The 20,064-nt window shown below is 41.8% G+C and overlaps 2 protein-coding genes across 5 annotated transcripts in view; one reads left to right on the top strand and one right to left on the bottom strand.

Moving 5' to 3' along the window:
- The window catches only part of kcnab2a (potassium voltage-gated channel subfamily A regulatory beta subunit 2a), an 83,770-nt gene extending 69,551 nt beyond the window's left edge, over positions 1-14,219 (top strand). For all 4 annotated transcript variants that reach the window (XM_079342133.1, XM_079342135.1, XM_079342134.1 and 1 more), the window contains 10 exons: positions 1,647-1,691; positions 2,150-2,194; positions 2,477-2,520; positions 3,184-3,270; positions 4,695-4,780; positions 4,996-5,116; positions 5,918-6,012; positions 7,153-7,273; positions 8,757-8,845; positions 10,002-14,219. In XM_079342133.1, coding sequence (XP_079198259.1) covers positions 1,647-1,691; positions 2,150-2,194; positions 2,477-2,520; positions 3,184-3,270; positions 4,695-4,780; positions 4,996-5,116; positions 5,918-6,012; positions 7,153-7,273; positions 8,757-8,845; positions 10,002-10,091 — 823 coding nt within the window. In that variant the 3' untranslated portion in view covers positions 10,092-14,219. The remainder of the gene's footprint in view (positions 1-1,646; positions 1,692-2,149; positions 2,195-2,476; positions 2,521-3,183; positions 3,271-4,694; positions 4,781-4,995; positions 5,117-5,917; positions 6,013-7,152; positions 7,274-8,756; positions 8,846-10,001) is intronic.
- Positions 10,428-20,064, bottom strand: part of megf6b (multiple EGF-like-domains 6b) — a 61,799-nt gene continuing 52,162 nt past the window's right edge. The window contains exons 27-38 of the mRNA XM_079342089.1: positions 19,902-20,030; positions 19,645-19,773; positions 18,902-19,030; positions 18,627-18,758; positions 18,398-18,526; positions 18,168-18,296; positions 17,208-17,336; positions 16,954-17,082; positions 16,211-16,339; positions 15,969-16,097; positions 15,458-15,586; positions 10,428-15,153 (exon numbers count right to left, since the gene is read on the bottom strand). Of these exons, the coding sequence (XP_079198215.1) occupies positions 15,089-15,153; positions 15,458-15,586; positions 15,969-16,097; positions 16,211-16,339; positions 16,954-17,082; positions 17,208-17,336; positions 18,168-18,296; positions 18,398-18,526; positions 18,627-18,758; positions 18,902-19,030; positions 19,645-19,773; positions 19,902-20,030 (1,487 nt within the window). The 3' untranslated portion in view covers positions 10,428-15,088. The remainder of the gene's footprint in view (positions 15,154-15,457; positions 15,587-15,968; positions 16,098-16,210; positions 16,340-16,953; positions 17,083-17,207; positions 17,337-18,167; positions 18,297-18,397; positions 18,527-18,626; positions 18,759-18,901; positions 19,031-19,644; positions 19,774-19,901; positions 20,031-20,064) is intronic.

Consider the following 20,064-nt stretch of genomic DNA (forward strand, 5'->3'; position numbering starts at 1 on the left):
TCCCCCGTGAGTCACAACAGAGAGCTGCAACAGAGAGCGACATGATGGATGGATGAAGAAAGTCAACCTGCTCAAGGCACACTGTACCTTATGTTGGGGCTCTCTAATTACTCACATTTCAAGGGAGGAGGGGGTGACACATAGTGCCTATGAGGGCGTTAGCCAGGGCAAAAAAAAAACACACACACACACACAAAATAATACTAGCAAACACACACACACACACACACACACACACACACACACACGATCGCTCTCAGGGGAGCGGTTGCTCTTCTTTTGGGTTCACCACATCTGAATTAGGTACTGCAGTCAAGCTGGAAGATTTTATTCCATTTCCCTTTTAATAAAATTGGAAATCAACCAAAGAAGAAAAAAAAGTCTGATTATGAATGCTCTGCTTCTTCTTTCTAGCAACAGTGTGATCACAAGTGTGTTATCAGTGGACAGCATGACACAGCAGAATGTGTGAAGAATCACTCTGAGTAGAAAATGAGATTTACCTCTAATAACTCATCCTGTCATGGAGAAGACAGCTATATATAAAACACAGGAAAGATGGACACGGAAGATGGTTTGATGTATCTGAACAAGGCAGTAAAGATTGAACAATACAGTACTCTTTAAACGAAAACTCATGTTGGGCTGTGATTCTTGTTTCAAATGAATAAAATGTGGAAATGAAGATGGATGCTAAGTGTGGTCTAATGGATGTCTCACACAGGCTGACAGTGTATTTAAGAAGCACAAGGAGGGAATTATCAGTAACTGCTACAACCGACAATTACTTTCATTGGCAATCAATCAACTAATACTGTAATGTGAGAAAACAGGAGAAATGGCACAGTTTGTTCTTCAGGCAAGGCAAGTTTATTGACAGAAAAATGGTCAAGAATACGACATGAAAAAAATCAATAAAATAATTTCAAGATGATTTGATTTTTTTCAAAACCATACATGAACTTTCATCACAGTGAGAGCAAACTGAAACTACAGTAGGCCTACAGATCAAAATAAATACAGGAGCACGTCTAATCTTACAGTGACTGATAGAGCTCCACATGTCCGACTGGAGCCTCAATGCAACATATCACAGGTGAGATATCTCTGCTCCTGCCTTCAACAGAGGCTCGGTAAGAAGAAGAAAAAACAGTCGTTGATGATTAGATAATTAAGCTAGCTGCTCTATAAAGCCGTTAATTAGCAGTGCAGCTAAAACAAGACAAACCTTAGTCGTTACTTTTTCACCTCTAAAAAGTTTCCCGAGATATATTTTATGTTTCACAAGGAGGTGTCTCATTATTTGTCAGGGTGAGAGGACTGGAGAGAAATTCTGTCGACAGGTGTCTGCCCCGTCCTAATGAGCCCCGTGTTGATCGTATTGTCAGTCATTAGCACCCCCGTGGCTGCTAATGACTGACATAGGGGTGCCTCCGCAGCACAGCTATGCCACGGGCCCCGCTGACTCTGACCTCGCAGCCAATTCACACTCGCCACCCCTTTAACAAGTGCTCTCTTATGCATGAAACGGCATGTGTGGACTGCCGTCTTTAATTCAAGGCTTGAGTTTCATATACTGGAGACTCTCTTATCGTTTTATGACTGCCGTTATTTAATCTTGCCTTCTCTTCTCGTCTGCTTCACAGAGCAGAGGTGGTGCTGGGAAACGTCATCAAGAAGAAAGGATGGAGGTAGGAGGCACACTTTAATTGACTTTCTGTGCTTTTTAATTTCCGTCCCAGACGGCCTTCTAATCTGGTATCATCTCCTTCCCTGCATAATACTGGGAGTCTGTATGTTGTGAACTGGAATGGTGAGGTAGGCAGATGAAAGATTCATGTGGGGCGCCGTGCAGTGCTCACACACTCCTGTGCCCCTCCTCAGAGATCCTGAATAATAGATCAACTTCCAGTCCCTTGTCTTCTACTTTGTCTGGCCTGAACTGGCGTTTGAGGTTTAATGCCAACAACAACACACATTCACTGGCTTTGCCCAGTCCTGGCGCAGTCCCACTTTTAGTTGTGGGAGGTGTGACCATGAAGAAAAAGGAGGGGAAAAAAAAAAAAAAACAAGGTTGAAATGCTTCATTACCCAAACTCTCTGCATTGTGACAGGTGTTCTAACAGATGTGCTTCTGTTTCATTTGCAGACGATCGAGTCTGGTGATAACAACAAAGATCTTCTGGGGCGGAAAGTAAGCTTCTTCCGGTTGTTTCTTTGATTCATGCTGGCGTGTCCAGATGAGACACAACCCTGCTGTATAATTTATCATGACTTGTCTGATGCTCCTGATAATGGGATCATGCGTCATCCCAACTGATTTGTTGACAAAGACTTTCAGTAAAGCTGAAACATTCATTAGATCATATTTCAAAAAGGATAGATTTTATTATACCATTGCGAAGGGGGCGTTTCCAATCACTTTTTACGTGACTGTTTATTACAGGAAGTGTAACAATTGTTAATTTTTTTGTAGGGCGGAGACTGAGAGAGGTTTATCTCGGAAACACATCATTGAAGGTAAGAAGCAGCACTGCAAAGGATTAGATTAAATTAAATACTCTCTGCATGAACAAAGTACGTCCTCGTGAGCTCCTTAGGCTTCAAGGAATCCTAACTGCATTTTAAATTATTCACACTTTGGGGTTGTTGGAGTTGGCAAGAAAATTTGTGGGCCCAAAAACCATGTGAAAATAAGCCAGGGAATTGTTTGTTTATTAATTAGCAGTAGGGTTGTCCCAATTCCAACATTTAAAATGTTGATATTTGTACAGGTAAAACTCAAATGTTTTCTGTTAGAATTTCTCAGTGTTAAAATAGATACTGGGTTATGATTGTTTATAGTTAACAAAAATGTCAGCAAAGTCCTTCTAACTCTTGCTCATAAGTGCACAAATCTGGAAAGCGAGGTTGTACAAGTTAGACGGTGCTCTCTCTTTAAAAAAAAACAAAACACTTATGATCTGTATTTTTTTAGATTTGATACTTTTTGACCCTGTCGATCATTAAAAAAAAACAGAGATTGATTCCTTTTAAAAATCCGTGGTATCAAGGTTGCAACATTTTTGTCAACCTTGTCCTACATTAAACAGGTTCGTCGGTTCGATTTTTAAAAAGAGCTTTACATTTTATCATGCATGACACTTCTGAAGTGAACTTCTGAACTTTGGTGTTTGTCCGCAGGTTTAAAAGCCTCTTTAGAAAGACTGCAGTTAGACTACGTGGACGTGGTTTTTGCAAACAGACCGGACCCGAATACACCGATGGAAGGTAACTGCTCAGCTTTATCCTTTTAATGCCTTTCTAATATCTCCACTTTCTTGGCTGCTCGAACAAAGTTAAATGTGTTTTCCATACGTTTAGTCAGACTGCATTTTGCAAAACGTTTCTCTTTCCTGTCTCTATGACTACTGCAACACGGAGAGTCAAATCTACAAATCTCTTGTTACTGAAACACCTATTTTTAAATGTCCTGCTGCTTCCGCCTCCACAGTCAGAATAAGGAGGAATGAGACGCTGATGCAGAAGACCTTTAAATGGCAGAGTGCTAACTGTGTGTGGGCTCAGCTGGTCACACTGTGTGCATCTGCTCCAGTATCAGAGTTCCCCCTTTGGGTTAGAGAGCACTCAGAGGTCAATCTTCCTGCCTCCGTGTTGATGCTGCCCTCGCTCTGGCTCTTTAGCAATACCTCAGTCACAAGTAGCTGGTGGTTTTTATGTATTTATTTTTTTGGGGATATTAAAGTCAAGACGATCCTTTTGCCCATCTGGCCTTTAAAGATTGCAGTTCACATGGACAGCACTGAGTCTGTGTCTCCAAACCCACAGCATTTAGACCATCTGGGATGTGTGATTCTGGTCGTAGCTACAGGGCGGTACAAAGGGTGAAGAGGAGGTGAGCTGCTGTTCTGTCAGTTTACAGAGAAACCCTTTTAAGCCGAGCACTCACTGCAGGATCGGAGGGATGATTTAGTTTCCTGAGAGAATTTGCAGAAGCAGCACATCAGCGAGGCAATAGATGGATAGATGGAGGATTATTAGGGGTCACCACATCCCGGTGTTATTGCATTTTTGGTGCTCCTGATCTCATCAGCGACACCGGGATCTTTATCAAATGGGCTTCATGTTTCGGTCGGCGGTCAGATAAAACATATTATCCCTTTGACCGACAAAAAGAGGGAAATGAAAGTCGGGTGATGTGAGATTGTATTTGCTGTCACACAGGCTCAGATATGTCTGTAAAATGAAAGTTCTAGCTGATGACATCAAATAAAATCTATAGCGTTGTGTTGACAGAATAACATGTAATCTTGTGTTACGTTCAGTCAAGCCTGGTCAGCACTAAATGGAAAAAAAAAAAAAAAGCCTTAATCCCTGATGTACTTTTCATGTTACAGGATTTAATATAATTTTCAACCCTGTCTTTGTAAAACACATTCACTCAGGCTCAGTGTGTCTACCTTGTCAGGAAGCTTTGTGTCTGATTTACAGATTTGAACTGGTGCAAACATGCCTGTCAACTCACATTTATTTCACTGTCCTTATGTTAGGATGTCCTGAAGCAAAGTGCAGAAAAGTGAGGACGATATGGATGGATGCACTATGGGAAAATAACTGTTTCGCAAACACAACAGGCGGCTCAGGCATTGATGCTTTTTCATAATTGGATATTTTTCTGTTTCTCTTTCTTGCAGAAACTGTTCGAGCAATGACCCATGTGATTAACCAGGGCATGGCTATGTACTGGGGAACATCCCGCTGGAGTCCAATGGAGATAATGGTGAGACTCAAACTCAGTGTTTGTGTGGAGATGACACAAACGCAAGAACGCACGCATACTTTCACAAACAGGGCAAATGTACATGTCCAACATGGCTTGAGGAGTTCATTGCTCCATCACAAGGATTTGGACGTGCTCTATATGTCCCTTCATCTATGATGTACATTGTAAATATAACTGTACAATCGTGTTGTTGTTGTTTTTGTTTTTTTCAGGAAGCGTACTCAGTGGCACGACAGTTCAACCAGATCCCTCCCATCTGTGAGCAGGCTGAGTACCACATGTTCCAGAGAGAGAAAGTGGAGGTGCAGCTCCCCGAGCTCTTTCATAAGATAGGTGAGCTGAGATGGATTTGTGGCTTTGCATCGACAGTCAGTGGGCGTCTGTGTTGTGGCACTTAAGGGCTACAGATGTGAGGTGATGGCATTACGTTGGATGTTTGTATCTGTGTTGTTGTTTTTTTTAAGTATTTCTGAAAAACTGATGGATGGAGAAAGAATTCAGTTTCAGTATTTTGTGGTGTAATTAAAAAAAAAAAAAAAAGAAACCCACGAGACAAGCTAGGTTTGCAAGCACGCATTTAATGAATAGAGTGCAAGTCATAAGTCAATAAAAGACCCATAATCAGATTTTGTCTTATGATAGGATGTTTGTAGAACTCTTCTTTCAAAGCACGAGATTTTAAATAAGTTATAGTGTTGTGTAGGGTAAGAAACCTCCCCATTTGATTCGATTTAGATTCTTGGGGTCATGACTCATGACTAAAAAAATGTATTAATTTTTTTATTTTTAAATTAAAAAAAGTTGTAAGTTACGAATCGATTTTAAATCTTAAAAAAAGAAGAATCTCATTTTTTAAAGTCAATTTTATGTAAGTTCTCAAAGCACATTGTGCAAAATTACAATAAGCCAGTCTAGTATTATTGATTTGAATCAATGGGGTGTGAAGTCCTTTGTAACACATCCATCAGATTATCAAACACAGGCAGTTTAGAAGACACCAAACAGATTTAAAGCTCTGCATGAAGGATGTGATGTTCCCGAGACTGTTTTTCTTCCCAGACAAATGAAGAACTCTGATTTCCTAAAGTAAGGGACATGTTTTTCCTCGATGATCACATGTGTTTGTTCTCTCAGGTGTGGGGGCCATGACGTGGTCACCCTTGGCCTGTGGGATCATCTCAGGGAAATACGATGGCAGGGTGCCTCCCTACTCTCGGGCTTCTCTGAAGGTAGACGCACCCCGCTCGGTTTTCCTGGTTTTATCCTGCAAAGATCCTTTGTGATCTGTGTCACCGTTCTGTGACTCCCTACTGGTTTGCTGGTTGTTTGTTTGTTTGTTTGTTTGTGTTTGTTTGTTTACCGTGTGTTTGTCTTTCAGGTTCTGTAACTCTGTGCACACCTCGTACATGCGTTTTCATTGCCATGCTGGGGGCATGACCGGAGCTGTACAACACTGTTGGCCAGCTGGTGTCAGCTTTACACATTTTAATGAGCACACATGATCACACACCATACATGTGATGTAACTGAACAGACACGGAGCAATAGCAGTGCACTACGTGGACATATTGATTAATAAAAGAGACATCCAGTAATATTACAAGCATCTCCCTCGACTGTTAGAAACATTTAGTTTTCCTTTCAGAAAAAGGAAGCCACGTTTTTAATGAAAGTGAAGATTTAAGAGGAGGAGACACAACTTTTGATACTTTTCACTCCACTATGAGAAACATGGAACATTTCACATTACAGCAAATGATGTGCTCAAAGTCTCGTGTTTACACATAATAGACACATTTAAAACAGAAGGGATCACCTGACCTGGTGCAGTCTTGTGTTCGTGTAGTGAAGTGGCATACTGTGCATCTGTGGATCGTGTGTCAGTGTGTGTAGATCTGACTACTCCTCATCCTCATCATCATCATTATAAAACTCGCTCTCCATTGTGGTGTCGTGCAGTACTTTGATGACATGTGGAATGTGCTGCTCCCTGTTTGGTTCAGTGTTGTCTGTGGATGTTTGTGGTGTTTACTTCCTGGTTTCTAACTTGTAACTTAAAGCATCATGAAATAATTCCTGATCTGTGATGTAATATAAAGATATATATTTTTTATTTACTCAGATATAACTTAAACAGCTGAAGTAGAGTCCGTTTGGATACATTGTCTTTCTACTAAGATTTGTCACTATTTCATAGTAATAATCAATGTGTTGGTGAGCGTAGCTGTGGCCATGTTTCCCTGGCTGGAGTTTAGGCAGCCGGAGACAGAGTCACTTGTTTAAAAACAGGCCCTGGTGACACAGGAGCTGCGGCGCGGCCGTGTGAGCAGGGCTGTGTTTTTGAGCAGGTGTGCTGTGTTTTCAAACAGGGTTACCAGTGGTTGAAGGACAAGATCTTGAGTGAGGAGGGCCGGCGTCAGCAGGCGAAGTTGAAAGAGCTGCAGGCAATCGCGGAGCGGCTGGGCTGCACTCTGCCCCAACTCGCCATCGGTACGCAGATAAACTCTGCTGCTCTCTCTCTTTCTGTCTGTCTGTCCGTCCCTCTGCCTCGGACGGGCCGAGGTCTGCGGTGCTCTGTTTTGACCGTCTGTGTGTTGTGCTGTCACGTGTGTGTGTGTGTGTGTGTGTGTGTGTCCTGTAACATCTGTAGTTATAAAAATAAAACACGACATGGAAAAAGAAAGGGTTAGAATGAAAAACGGGGGTTAACATAGAATAAGAACATAAAGATGAAAATTAAAGCGACATAAAATCATCTGTCTGATTGCATTAAGATAAAAAGAATATAAACATTGTTGTTTATAGTTAATTTATGTACAAACAGCTCTGCTGTTTCCCCAGCTGTTAACATGTATTTGTAGTTTCCAGCGTCAGCATAAAAATAACATCTGGCTCATAAATCCAGCGTGTGACGGCTATCGATTCTCTTCCGGGGCCATGCAGAGAATCAGAAAGTGCAGACCCAGAGAAGTTGACCCCTGTGAGGGCTGTTAAAGCGTCAGACGTCGGGGATGCAGCGAGTAAATCCGGGACTTCCTCTTTCCTCTCAGCGCAGATTTTTCACTCTCGCAGTAATGCAGTGTCATAGATTCAGTTTCACGGCCCATTAGTGGACACTACCAATTACCATAAATCCTTCGAGCGCTCCTGAAGGCAGCACAGGAGATTAATGTCCACTGTGTAGTCCCCTACATCATTGTGGCACTCCGCATTGAATAAAAACTATATAACAATGACAGTCTCCTTCCTTCCTCTGGCTGCACACTGACGCTCGATGTTCACGAGAGGGAGAGAATACATCATTAGACGTGCAGGTATCGGCAGCCCGAGGGAAGCTCCACATCTGGGCCCGTCTACTTTAAGACATGCTACTGTTTCCACATCCTCATATTTGTGAGAGATTTGTTAGGAACAACGATCCCACTTTATTTTACTGCCAAATTCTCAATCCCTTTATGCTCTAATCTGCTCACAAGAGTCTTTTCCTCGGTTGTGAAGTGTGCGAGTTGTGCTCGTAGTGGAGTAAATTAGTAGTGCAGTCTGTAGTCGAGAAACAAGAATGCAGACTCTTACACAGTGTTCATGTGATGTGAGTGCAGCGTTTTCATTTTTCATCTGTGTGAAGAAAAAGAAGCACAAGCTCTCAGGGGTTGGCATGTGTAGAGGATGGAACTAACGTGTGTGTGTGTGACAGAGAGAGGGTTTGGGATGTGCGAGACTGTGTGTGTGTGTGTGTGTGTGTGTGTGTGTGTGTGTGTGTGTGTGTGTGTGTGTGTGTGTGTGTGTGTGTGTGTGTGTGTGTGTGTGTGTGTGTGTGTGTGTGTGTGTGTGTGTGTGTGTGTGTGTGTGTGTGTGTGTGTGTGTGTGTGTGTGTGTGTGTGTGTGTGTGTGTGTGCGTGCGTGCGTGCGTGCGTGCGTGTGTGTGTCCAAAGTGGAAGTGGGTGTGTCATTGCTGTTTACTGGTCTCCTGCAGCGTGGTGTCTACGGAACGAGGGGGTGAGCTCTGTGCTTTTAGGGGCTTCCAACACGGACCAGCTGATGGAGAACATAGGAGCAATACAGGTGAGGCCACACAATGTGAGTGTGTGTGTGTGTGTGTGTGTGTGTGTTTGTTTTACTGCCATGACGTAATATATGAAAATATCACCCATCCGCTTTCATCAGGCAGCGATTTCGTGCCTCCGAGTTTCTAACGCAGCCTCCTCTCCTGGGTACAGCTCGGCCTCTTGGGTAGTTTGCTGCCTCACGCTCGGGTGCTTCACTGTACCGAGTTAATAAGGTCAGCCGAGTATCAGTTGCCGTGGGGATTGGAGACGAGTTACGGCCACTTCCTCCTCTCCTGATAAGATGCATTTCTTTAATGGGGTTTTCCACCGGTGGGGGTTTACGTCCTCTGCTCACATAATGCCTGTCCCGCTGTAAAGAGCACTGCTGCACCTTTCTCCTCCATCTGTGTGTGTGTGTGTGTGTGTGAACACACATTATTATTCTAAATGTCGTTATACTGTGTAGCTTCATGCCCTCAGCACATTTTATTGATATTTCAGTTTGAAAATGCTAAGCTCACATTTCTCAAGGGCCTCACAGTTTTCCTTTTGAATGGGAAATATCACGTTGTAATCCCACTGCTGGACAGACTGTTCCCATCGAATCACTGATTTATTTTTTATTCTGTCTTCGCTGAGAGAAGACAAACACAAGAAATGTTCTTAGTCTTTTCTCCCCGGGTTAGTTCGTACTCATTATCCTTTTAAAAATGATCTTTGCCGTTATTTTTAACTCTAAAGGAAAATACAGTGTTTAACTTTATCATAAATATTGATGATTAGCAGTATATATCAGTCATATTCAGATGTACTAGTATAATAAGTACTTAATAATGTATTCACATTATTATGATCATTGATATCATTTTAAAAAAGGACTTTACTGGTGATGACATTTTTTGAATTGGCTTATTGCTATTCATACCTGAGTAAAGAAAAGCCCATGATGCAGTCATATTATCATTGTATATTAACATGAAGAAGGCACACAAACTAAAAGTCTCTTAAAGTGTATAAAACATGTATCGAGGTTGTTTTGCTACATCGATCTCGTAAAGTTGTTGCTCTTTGATGAAAGCATTTTTAGTTTGTGATGAAGTGAAACAGGAAGTCAATACAATGAAGTTCGACTGTGGAACACTTTCACTCCTCTTGTTTCTCTTCGTTCTCAGGTTCTTCCAAAGCTGTCGTCGTCCATCACACACGAGGTGGACAGCATCCTGGGGAACAAGCCGTACAGTAAAAAGGACTACCGCTCCTAACGTGTAGAACGGCCCCGCCCGGCAGGGCTGCACCCGGGCTGCAGCTGCAGCGCCCCACCTTTGCCTGATCCTCTGTTTGCTTGAGCTTTTACTGAGTGAGACCCTGGCGCATGAGTCTGGCCACACCAAGGCCACCCAGGGCATCTCATTTAGAGTCACAGGGATAAGATAAGATAAAGGGGGAAAAAATACAGTGACCTCCACAGGGAAGAACGGATTGACGATGAAAGACAAAAAGTGGAAGAGAGGTTAGGGATATGCGCTCATACTTAAATCAGTTATACATCCAATTCAGCTGAACATATTTTAAAAAACTTAGAGAAAACTATCTTTAAAAAAAAAAAAAAAAAAAAAAAAGCACACGCTTGCTTGGCAGCCAGATTTCTTCTTCTTTTTAAAATGTTTGCTTTTTATTTTCTAGAACTGAATGCAACTCAAAGGAAGAAAAAGTTCATACTGTACGAATCTAGGAGAATACTCTGTTGCACATGTACCATAGCCATGCATTTGTTCTCTGGGCGTTGTGTTTACAAACACGTGTGTACTGTACTTAGTCTGTCAAGGTTTCTCTGGAGAAAAAAAAAAAAACTGTTTGTGTTGTTAACATTATCGGTGTACAAGCCTCTTTGTGGGCTTTAACAATCAGCACTTTAGTACGGTCAGAACAGGTGATGGAGGCTAGTTTCAAGGAGGGAAGAGGGCGGGGATTACAGTAGTCATATCTCACAGCCATTGCACTATAGATTCATATCGCCTCCTGGTGATTCCCTCTCCTCATCCTCCCTCTTTGTCATCACTGGCGGGATGTTTGATTTTAGCCTGACACTCTGACACTCCTGGAGGGGAGGGGGGGGGGGGGGGGGGGGGGGGTGCTCTTCTATCCCGACCCGTGAGAGTACAGTATGTCATGACGAGTCAGGGGCACCGGCCAACTTGTCAGGGCAACTTGTCTGCCACTGAAGAGATTAGTAATTTGTTCATCCTAATTGAAGTGGCGGGAATTCAAATGCAGATTAGAGAGATTTTTTTTCACTGTGCTCCCAGGCTTCTGTTCCCTGTTTCCAGGCTGAGGATTAACCGAACAGAAAGTGGCCATATCACTGCTGGCTCCACGTCTAATGGATACTCCTGCATGATCATATTAGTGCTCAAGCATTTTGCCTTATTTACAGTTTTCATCAGACTGTGCTGCGGGCTTCAGCGTAGATGGCTGCCCCCTCTTATCTCGCCCGCCTGGCCGTGTGTCCCCTGTAAACACGGGCACACTGATATGTGTGATGAAGAGGCGGTGTTTCCAGTTGAATCAGTGGGCGGCGGCAGCTCAGGGAACAGAGCAGGTGGTTTTTTAGTCATGCGTTGGCGTGCACACGGTCAGGAGGTCGTATTTACTCGTCTGTCTTTCGTTCATGTGTGGACACTGGGAAGGACCAGTGACATTCTAGCGTGGCTCGAGCCAAAGATGATCTTCTTCTTCTTCTTCATCATTGAGTGTTTCACTCTCACTTCCTGCAAGATTATAGAAACTCATCTTAACGCATGTGCTGTCCAGCTTGTTCTATCTATCTATGGTATGGACTTTACTCCATATATATCTTTACTTGACGATGCTGTTATACTGATAAACAAATACGTCCTTCATATCCAGAATGCGTAGTACAGCTTCCTGCTTTAGGATCGGTAAGGTTCGTTTCAGGAGACGTACAACCTGAGACATGTCAGAAGTATTATCGCAAAAACTTTTTTGACACCACCCTATATCATTCTCTCACCTTTGGGTGCTCTCTTACTGTGACTAAAGCACAAATGGATAGCATGTGATACATCCTCGAAGCATGGACCCTCTTCTTCACCCAGCCTACGGTACAAATCCAACGGGACAAACAAGGTGATGCTACTCCGCTTACTAACACGTGTAGATAAGAAATCTTAACCAACAGCTGAAGAAGTTTTTAATCATAGCAACAAAAAAAAAACCAGATTAATAAAACTCATATTAGTGCGAGTGAGGAGCGTGAATGAGATTTAGAGCTTCTTATTTAAAGGAGGAGATAATCAATGCAAGCGTTACTCTGAGGTTGGTTAATGAGCGTTACAGGCGATTTTAAACGAGTGATTCAATGACCCCGCTGTTGATCCTGTTTGTGTCTGTGTGTGTGTGTGTGTGTCTCTTGCTTTAGCCTGTTGTATAAACTGTTCAAGTATACATTTTGGTTTTGCTGTGACTGAGTGAATAATGTCGGTGCAAGATGATGTTTTCAGAGAAGACAAAAAAAAAAGATAAGCAAAGAAAATTCAAATCATTTGTGAAGTTCTTTTTTTCACAATGTTTTTATCTGCAGGGAGACGGGAGGAAGTGTGAGACTTAAAGGGCCAGTTCAACATTATGGGAAGAACACTTTCTCGCTTTCTTGTCTAGAGTTAAAAGAAAAAGATTTATATCAGACATATCTGTATGTTAGAATAGAGCTTTTTCAGCTGGCCAACTTAGCTTAGCATGAAGACTGAAAGATGAGGGGAAAATGCTAGCATGACTGTCCTAAGGTGGCAAAATCCATACTTGCTGTTTTCACTAAGCTCGCTAGTTAACCAGGGATATGTTGTGTGTTTTATTTGGACCTAAACCAAAGTGTAAAAACATTTTAATGTCTCCACTTACCAGATTATTTGTTACTTTGCAGAGAACCAGCGGAAACCCAACCAAGAAATAGTCTTGTTTTGTGTCAGTCTGTTAGCTTAGCTTTTTTTTCTTACTTTACTTTTTACTGTAACAATTAGCCAAAGATAATGTCAACACTTAGCTTATTGGAAGTGATGGAAAGGAGAAAAATTAGGGAGTTTAGGGAGTTTCAGTTGCCCAAACCTTCTGTGATATCAGGTAGATGATTAGTTGTCTGTACGAAAAGCTGTCACTGTTTCTTCTTCTAGCTGCAAAGTCGAAATGTCGTTTTCAAAAATAGAATTAGAAGATACTAAAGATATTTCAACTTTTTTTCAGCAAATATACAATATATTTCTACAATATACTCTGACTGGAATCCTGGAATGCAATTTGTTGGTTTAAGGCCCTGACAAATTTAACATGAGTGAAACAACAGAGGGCAGCAGAGCTTTTTTTTTGGGGGGGGGGGGGTTTTCAACGGAGAATTGTAACAGCACATTGTTGTTTTTCCACTTTGTTTCTTGCATGATGAAACCAATCATCTATAGTTGGCTTAGGCTACACGTGGGAACTTGTGTTACCTTTAAACAGAGCCAGGTTAACCGATTCCACTTCTCCAGTCTCTATTCTAAGCTAAGTGAGCTTGTAGCTTACAGAAATGAGAGTGGATTTATCTTCTTTCTCAGCAAGAAAGCAAACGGTTCTCTTTCCAAAAATGTCAAACATGTCCTTTCTAACGATATCGCTGTGGATTTAGTTTGACCGTCAGAGTGATTTCACATGGTGCTGACCTGCCCCACAAACATCTCGTGGTGTTTCAAGGATTCTGCATGTTGTAGAACTATGTGGTCGTGTTTTAAGGCTGACGTGTGGTCACCCGGTGTCCTTGCCTGTGTAATGAAATCATGCTTTAAAGTGTTCAAAGTTTCATCAGATTCGCTGTTCTACCATTCAAAGTGACTAGTTCAGAGATGAAACCAGAGCCACAGACCGGTGGAGCTTATTTTACAGAGGGGGTTTGGGTTAAACAGAGAATATATTTTTATGTTTTAGCCTTGAATGCAGTCGAGATAATTCAAAGAACAGTTTTTATTTTTCATCATGCTGCATTTTTCCTATCAGTGTTGTGTTGATTTTGAGACTGACGAAAAGAAGTCCCTCTTTGTGTTGTATGCATTATGAAGATGGTGAGGAATGCTGTGAGGCGAATGAAACAGAGGGCTGAATTCACTCTGAAGATGACGTCATGAAAGCCTGGTGTCTCCTGTACATAGTTTGACCTTATTGTACATAGATTTCTGGTTGTGATCACCTCTGCCTTTTTTTTTTTTTCTTCTCTTTTTTTTCTTTTGTTTCTTTTTCGCAGGCGTTGCTATCTGCACTGTGCTTGAATCAGAATTTAAACAGGATGTACAGCTTTGATCTTTAATGAAAATGAAATAATGATAAAATAAGAATGGTCAACAAGCCTTTGTGTGTGTGTGAGTGTGTGCGTCTATCTTTAATGGGATTCACGTGTGCAAACTACATTTGTGGTTTTTACTTGGACTGTAGATCTGTCTTTCATCCATATGAAAACAAAAGATTCATTTTAAACATGAATGATATTTAAATGTGGAAAAACTGTGACAAATATGATATAAATATGAAGCAACTTATACACAAAATCAACTCAAATGAAAATATTTCGACACTTAACCCGGGACAAGGTGCAAATGAAAGCTTGATGTTATCTTAATGGACACTATATTGAACTATTCAAGTCCAGCTTTTCCTTTTTAGACATTTAATAACAGTTTTTGCCCAATGATTTTATATGATAAACGTCTTGGAATCATTAAACATATCTTGTTGTGTCGTACGATTAAGCACCATTGTAATGAAGGAAGCACTTCATTATATACCAAATATGGTTTCTGTGATGACCTCACTGTTAGAGGTTTCATTTTATCTTTATAAAAAAAAAAAAGATTATTTATACAGTACGTGTTAAAGGTTTTTGAGGACAAAATATTAAACAAAATTTCAAAGTGCAGTACAACCACAGTGTCGTCACACTGCACTCTGTGGGTCTGATGTTCCACTTTGTAAGATGGTGATGATGTACTGGCGAGGTCTGACAGACGAAACCAGCTTTAAGAGTCCAGATGACAATCCTGCCAGTGAAAACTTAGAAGTCAGATCCAGCCCGGGTCCAAACATGAAACTGCAGTTCTCATCAGAGTCTTTTTTTTTCTTCCATGTAGGTTGTCCAGCTGCCCGCTACAACTTGCATTCACTCACTTGAGTCCCTTCAATAAAATAAGCTGATCTGTTCCAGTTTTTCGTCTTCCAGGTGCTATAATGAGTTGTCACGTTGTGTTTCTCCTCTGCTGCTGCTTTCAGAGAGTCTAGGAGGTCCACCTGAGGAAACACACACACACACACACACACACACAAACAAAGAGGTGTGAGTCAAGCTCAGCAAACGTTCATATTGAATCAGAGAAAGTGCGACCTCTGCAAACACAGACGAGAAGTGAACAGGGTCAGCACTTTAACTAGTTGTGGTTTCTTGTTTTTCTCAGAGTCGGCTGAATCGTCTTTTCTGTTCTGACTCCTGATTCAGCAGGGCTTCTCACCTGCCCGCCGTGTGTGAAATGATGAACAGAGAGAAAGGCAGCAGGGATATATGTGTGTCAGTCATGTTAGTTGGTCATTACTGCACCTTCTTGACAGTGAAGTCCAATCCAGCTGTGCAAGCAGGTGCAGCGGCCGTTGCGTGGGTCGCACTGGGCCCCGTTTTCACACTCGCAGGTTTCTGCACAGTCTGGACCATAATGATTCGCTCTGCATTCTGAAGAAATCACAAAAATGTACGGCTTAGAAAACTTAAAACAGATATAGTGAAACTTTTTAAAATGGATTTTGACATTTGGGAACTGTGCTCTATATATTTGAAGCTCACGTTGATTAGCTTAGCATAAAGCAAGCTGCAACTTCTGCAGTTGAAAAAAATATAAACAGCAGAAAAAAATTACTTAAAAAATAAATAAATATTTTTTGTTGCAGCCTGGTAAAAATGGATGTGGTATAACTGGTAGAGCTCAGCTCGCTAAGAAAAGGCTGTGAATGTGTCTTTAAATGCAGTTAGAATAAATGTTTGACCACGCCCCTACTGTTTACTGAGAGGGCAGCCTCTGCATGTTGGTAGAGGTAGAAAATCAACAGAGTATTACCGCTGTCACATCTTGGTCCAGTCTTTCCTGAGTAGCATAAACATTTTCCTGTTACAGGGTCACACGGAGCGTCGTCCTCACAGTCGCACACCTTTGAACAGCCGAGGCCATAAGTACCCTGTTCACACACTGAGTGAGAGAGAGAGAGAGAGAGAGAGAGAGAATATGATCACAAACAGAGAATTAAAAAAAAAAAAAAATCCTGTTTTTAATTAGGGTGAATGGTCAGAGAACAGACTCACCTCTGTGGCAGCGGGAGCCGTGTTGTCCTGGAGGACAGACGCAGTGTCCCGTCACAGGGTGACAGGATGCTCCGTTCATACAGTCACACTGCTGCTGACACAGCGGGCCGTGGAGACCAGGAGGACAAGCTGAAGACCAGAGAGACAAACAACAGGATTTAGAGCTGACTGTCATACTTCAGCATGTTCTATATGGATTCATAAACAAGTGTTCACATCTCTAAACGTAGTCAGGATTCTGCAGTGTTCTAAGTACTAATGTCACTGTAATGCCACACAGGGCTCAGCATTAAATAATGTTATTGAGGTCGTACATTCCCTTTTACTTCATACTTGACAGGCTAAGCTTCTTTTTAAATTAAAAGATAAACCAAAATAACAAAAATAAAACCAGAGATATGTTTAGAAGACTCAAATCTACTACAGTCACACTGATATAATTTCTCTTCTAATCCTTTTGTCTCTTTTGGTGAATCACTAAATAATGATTTGAATCATGTTCTAACCACTTGTAGTTTTCTCCTCTTCTTCTTTCATCGATTACTCTTTTGGGTTTTTTTTACTGAGGTTGTCAATCTTTAAAAAAGCTCTCGTCTTTAAAAATATAACCCTAACCCTATTTCACTAAACAGCTGGGAAGTGTAGCTTTAAGAAACCTTGCTCAAACTGAATTATTATCAGTGATCTGTGGGCTCAAATTAACCACGTCGCTCATGTATATTCTGATTCTGCTCAGTTCTCACCGTGTTCACACAGATGTCCGTAACATCCTGGCCCACACTGACACGTCCCTGTCACTCTGTCACACGTGCTGTTATTTTGACAGTTACATGTCAGCTGGCAGTTTGCACCAAATCTGCCTGCAGGGCATTCTGGAGGACAAAAAATAAAAATAAAAACATAACTTACACCATGTCTGACTCTCTCAGCCTGATTAGGAAAGTAATAGAACAGAAGCAAACATGTCTGCAGTAGGAAACAGAGTGCGTGTTGTCACCTTTTTCACAGCGTGCACCAGTCCAGCCCAGACCACAGGAACAGTTTCCAGAAGCAGAGTCACAAACGCCTCCATTACTGCAGTTACAACGCTGGACACAGTCAGCCCCAAACCAGCCTGGAGGGCAGCCTGAGGACCAAACACACAAACATGATTGATAAAAAAAAAGAAACATTCTGCTTCTCCTTCAAATCATACAAACACAAGATCACAAAAAGTTGGGTCACTCCCGTTACAAACTTCTTGCTGATTTAAAATCTACCGTTCCTTCGCAGCATGTTTTGTTCCTTCAGTAGGAGCTCTTTGCTGTCCTGGCTGAACTACACAATCCCTCATAGTAAGGAGAGAGTCTGCATGACACTAATGAAAACCTGCACAGAGAAGTCTGAACTTCGAAATGATTACAGAGATCTGTAGTTACTCTTAAAGGTCAAGTGGTCACAGATAAAACATCGTGTAGTTATTTTACATCCGCTCCTGGTGGTTAGAGGCTCGGGTGACTTTTTGAAACAGTAAATCACATGATTGATGGTGACTGGAGCTTCACCAGCACTCTTTAGGAGCAGGTTTAAGACAGGCAGAGCTTGGAAGGGGTGTCATTATTATTGTTTTATTAGCACAAGCTCTGTAATACACATACTTTAGATGTATAAAGAAGTTCTGACTGAAACTGGCCTGTTCCTTCAGATCTGTTTCCTCACAACATGTTTTTGATTGTAAATATATTTTCTCATACAATTACGTATGTATGTATATATACATATATATACACACATACATACACTTTCAAATAAAATCACTAAATAAATCACTTATTTGTGGAAAGAGAGCCATCATTCAGTAATACCTTTGATTCCAACAAAGTGCCATTACTACTGTAAAAATACCACCAAAAAATCAACTAAATATGAATATGAATATACAAATGTAAATGTATCAAAATAAGTACAGTCTCCTCACCTTTTCCACAGCTGTCTCCTCTGCTTCCTGCTTCACACACACAGCGCCCACTGATTGGATCAGTCTGAGCTCCATCTCTGCACAGTGCTGCCTGAGCACAGTCGACTCCGTATCGTCCAGCAGGACACGCTGCCACACACACACACACACACACACACACCAAGAGATTATGACCCAATACTGTCATTCTTAACAAGCTCATTTAAAAATGCAGTTCCATACAGACTCACTGATATTGCAGCTTGCTCCCATGAATCCTGCAGGACACTCACATGCTCCAGTGGAGGGAACACACCTTCCTCTGTTTTCACACTGACACTCTCTCTCACAGTTGGGACCATAATGACCATCTCTGCAAACTAAAGATGCACATGGAACAGCAGAGATTCAGCACGTTTAAAACCTCTTTCATTTCCACTGTGTGATGTGATGTGTTTGAGAATCTGCTAATCTTCATACTTTGGTCACAATTGGGACCCTGGAAACCTGGAGCGCAGTAACAAGATCCGGACACTGGGTGGCAGAGCTGGTTAGTCTGAGAGCACTGACAGACCCGGTTACAGTTTTGTCCAAATGTACCTGGAAGACAAGCTGAGGGAGGGAGAGGGGTCACATGTCTGTAGGTCTGTTGGGGAGTGTTTCTTGCTTCCTGATGCGTTATAAATATATAAGTGAATGTTTCAAGAATGAGTCTAAAAAAATGCATCATCATTCAAGAGCAGAATTTCACTCACTCTGTTCGCAGCCGTTTCCTGTGAATCCAGCAGGGCAGCCGCAGTCTCCGGAGACATGGTGGCAGGATGTTCCCTGAGCGCAGCTGCAGCGCTGCATGCAGCCTTTTCCAAACGTACCTGGCAAACACGCTGACAGGAGACACATAGAAAAGATCGCTGGAGCTTTATGAAACCAGTTTGTTTTGTTAGTTAATTCTTTGTCACTTTGTAATCTATAGATTTGAATCAAGTTTATTATTATTTTCTCAGTAAAAAGGCAGGAAGTCCCACACAAAAAAATATTCAAATGCATTTCATAAGAGAACAGTCATATTTTGTAATTAAGTTGTTTATCTCAGTGTTTTTTGTGTTTAATTTTTTTAAACACTTGTTACTGTGACCACCTGTAAGTTATGTCCATTTTAAATACACCCTGTCCAAAGATCCTCTATTAGGATCAAAGAAAAGGGAAAAAAATGGAATAAAATCTCAGAAGGAGCAGCACAGATGGGCTCAGTGTTTTTTTAAATTTTTTTTATGTACATTCAAAGAAGACGTATTAGCAAAGACAAAACGAAGAGAAAATAAATGAGCGTGTGTTACAATGAGATATTATAAAGATAATAAATGCATCAAGTTAGATTTCCTTTACAGTAGCTCACACGTGAAGATGAGTAAAATAAATCTGCATATATATATGAGCAGTTTTTTTTAAAGTTAAACTCAGTGTAGCAGAGGTTGCAGGAGCACCTGAGTGTCTGTACCTTTATCACAGAGTTTTCCTCTCCAGCCGGGCGGACACTGACACTCTCCTGTGATGTGATGACAAGAAACTCCGTGCGCACACTGACATCGCTCCTCACAGGCCACACCAAAAAGTCCAGGTTCACAAGCTGAAAGGTGAAAAGTGGAGGTTAATGAAAACACACACACACATTAGCAGGTTGTGCAGTTTTCAGCGTGCGAGCTGCTCCCCTGAGGTGATGATTGTTTTGGGGGGTTTTTTTGCTCACTCTCTAACCTTTCTCACAGCGCCCTCCGATCCAGCCGGAGCTGCAGCTGCACTGTCCCGTCTGTCTGTCACACTGCCCGCCATTCTCACACTCGCACTGCTCCTGACAGTCCTCTCCAAACCGCCCCGCTGCACACTCTGAAAACACACAGCAGAGACACACACGTAAGAC

The sequence above is a fragment of the Symphodus melops genome (genome assembly GCF_947650265.1).
Source record: "Symphodus melops genome assembly, chromosome: 4".
Taxonomy (NCBI): domain Eukaryota; kingdom Metazoa; phylum Chordata; class Actinopteri; order Labriformes; family Labridae; genus Symphodus; species Symphodus melops.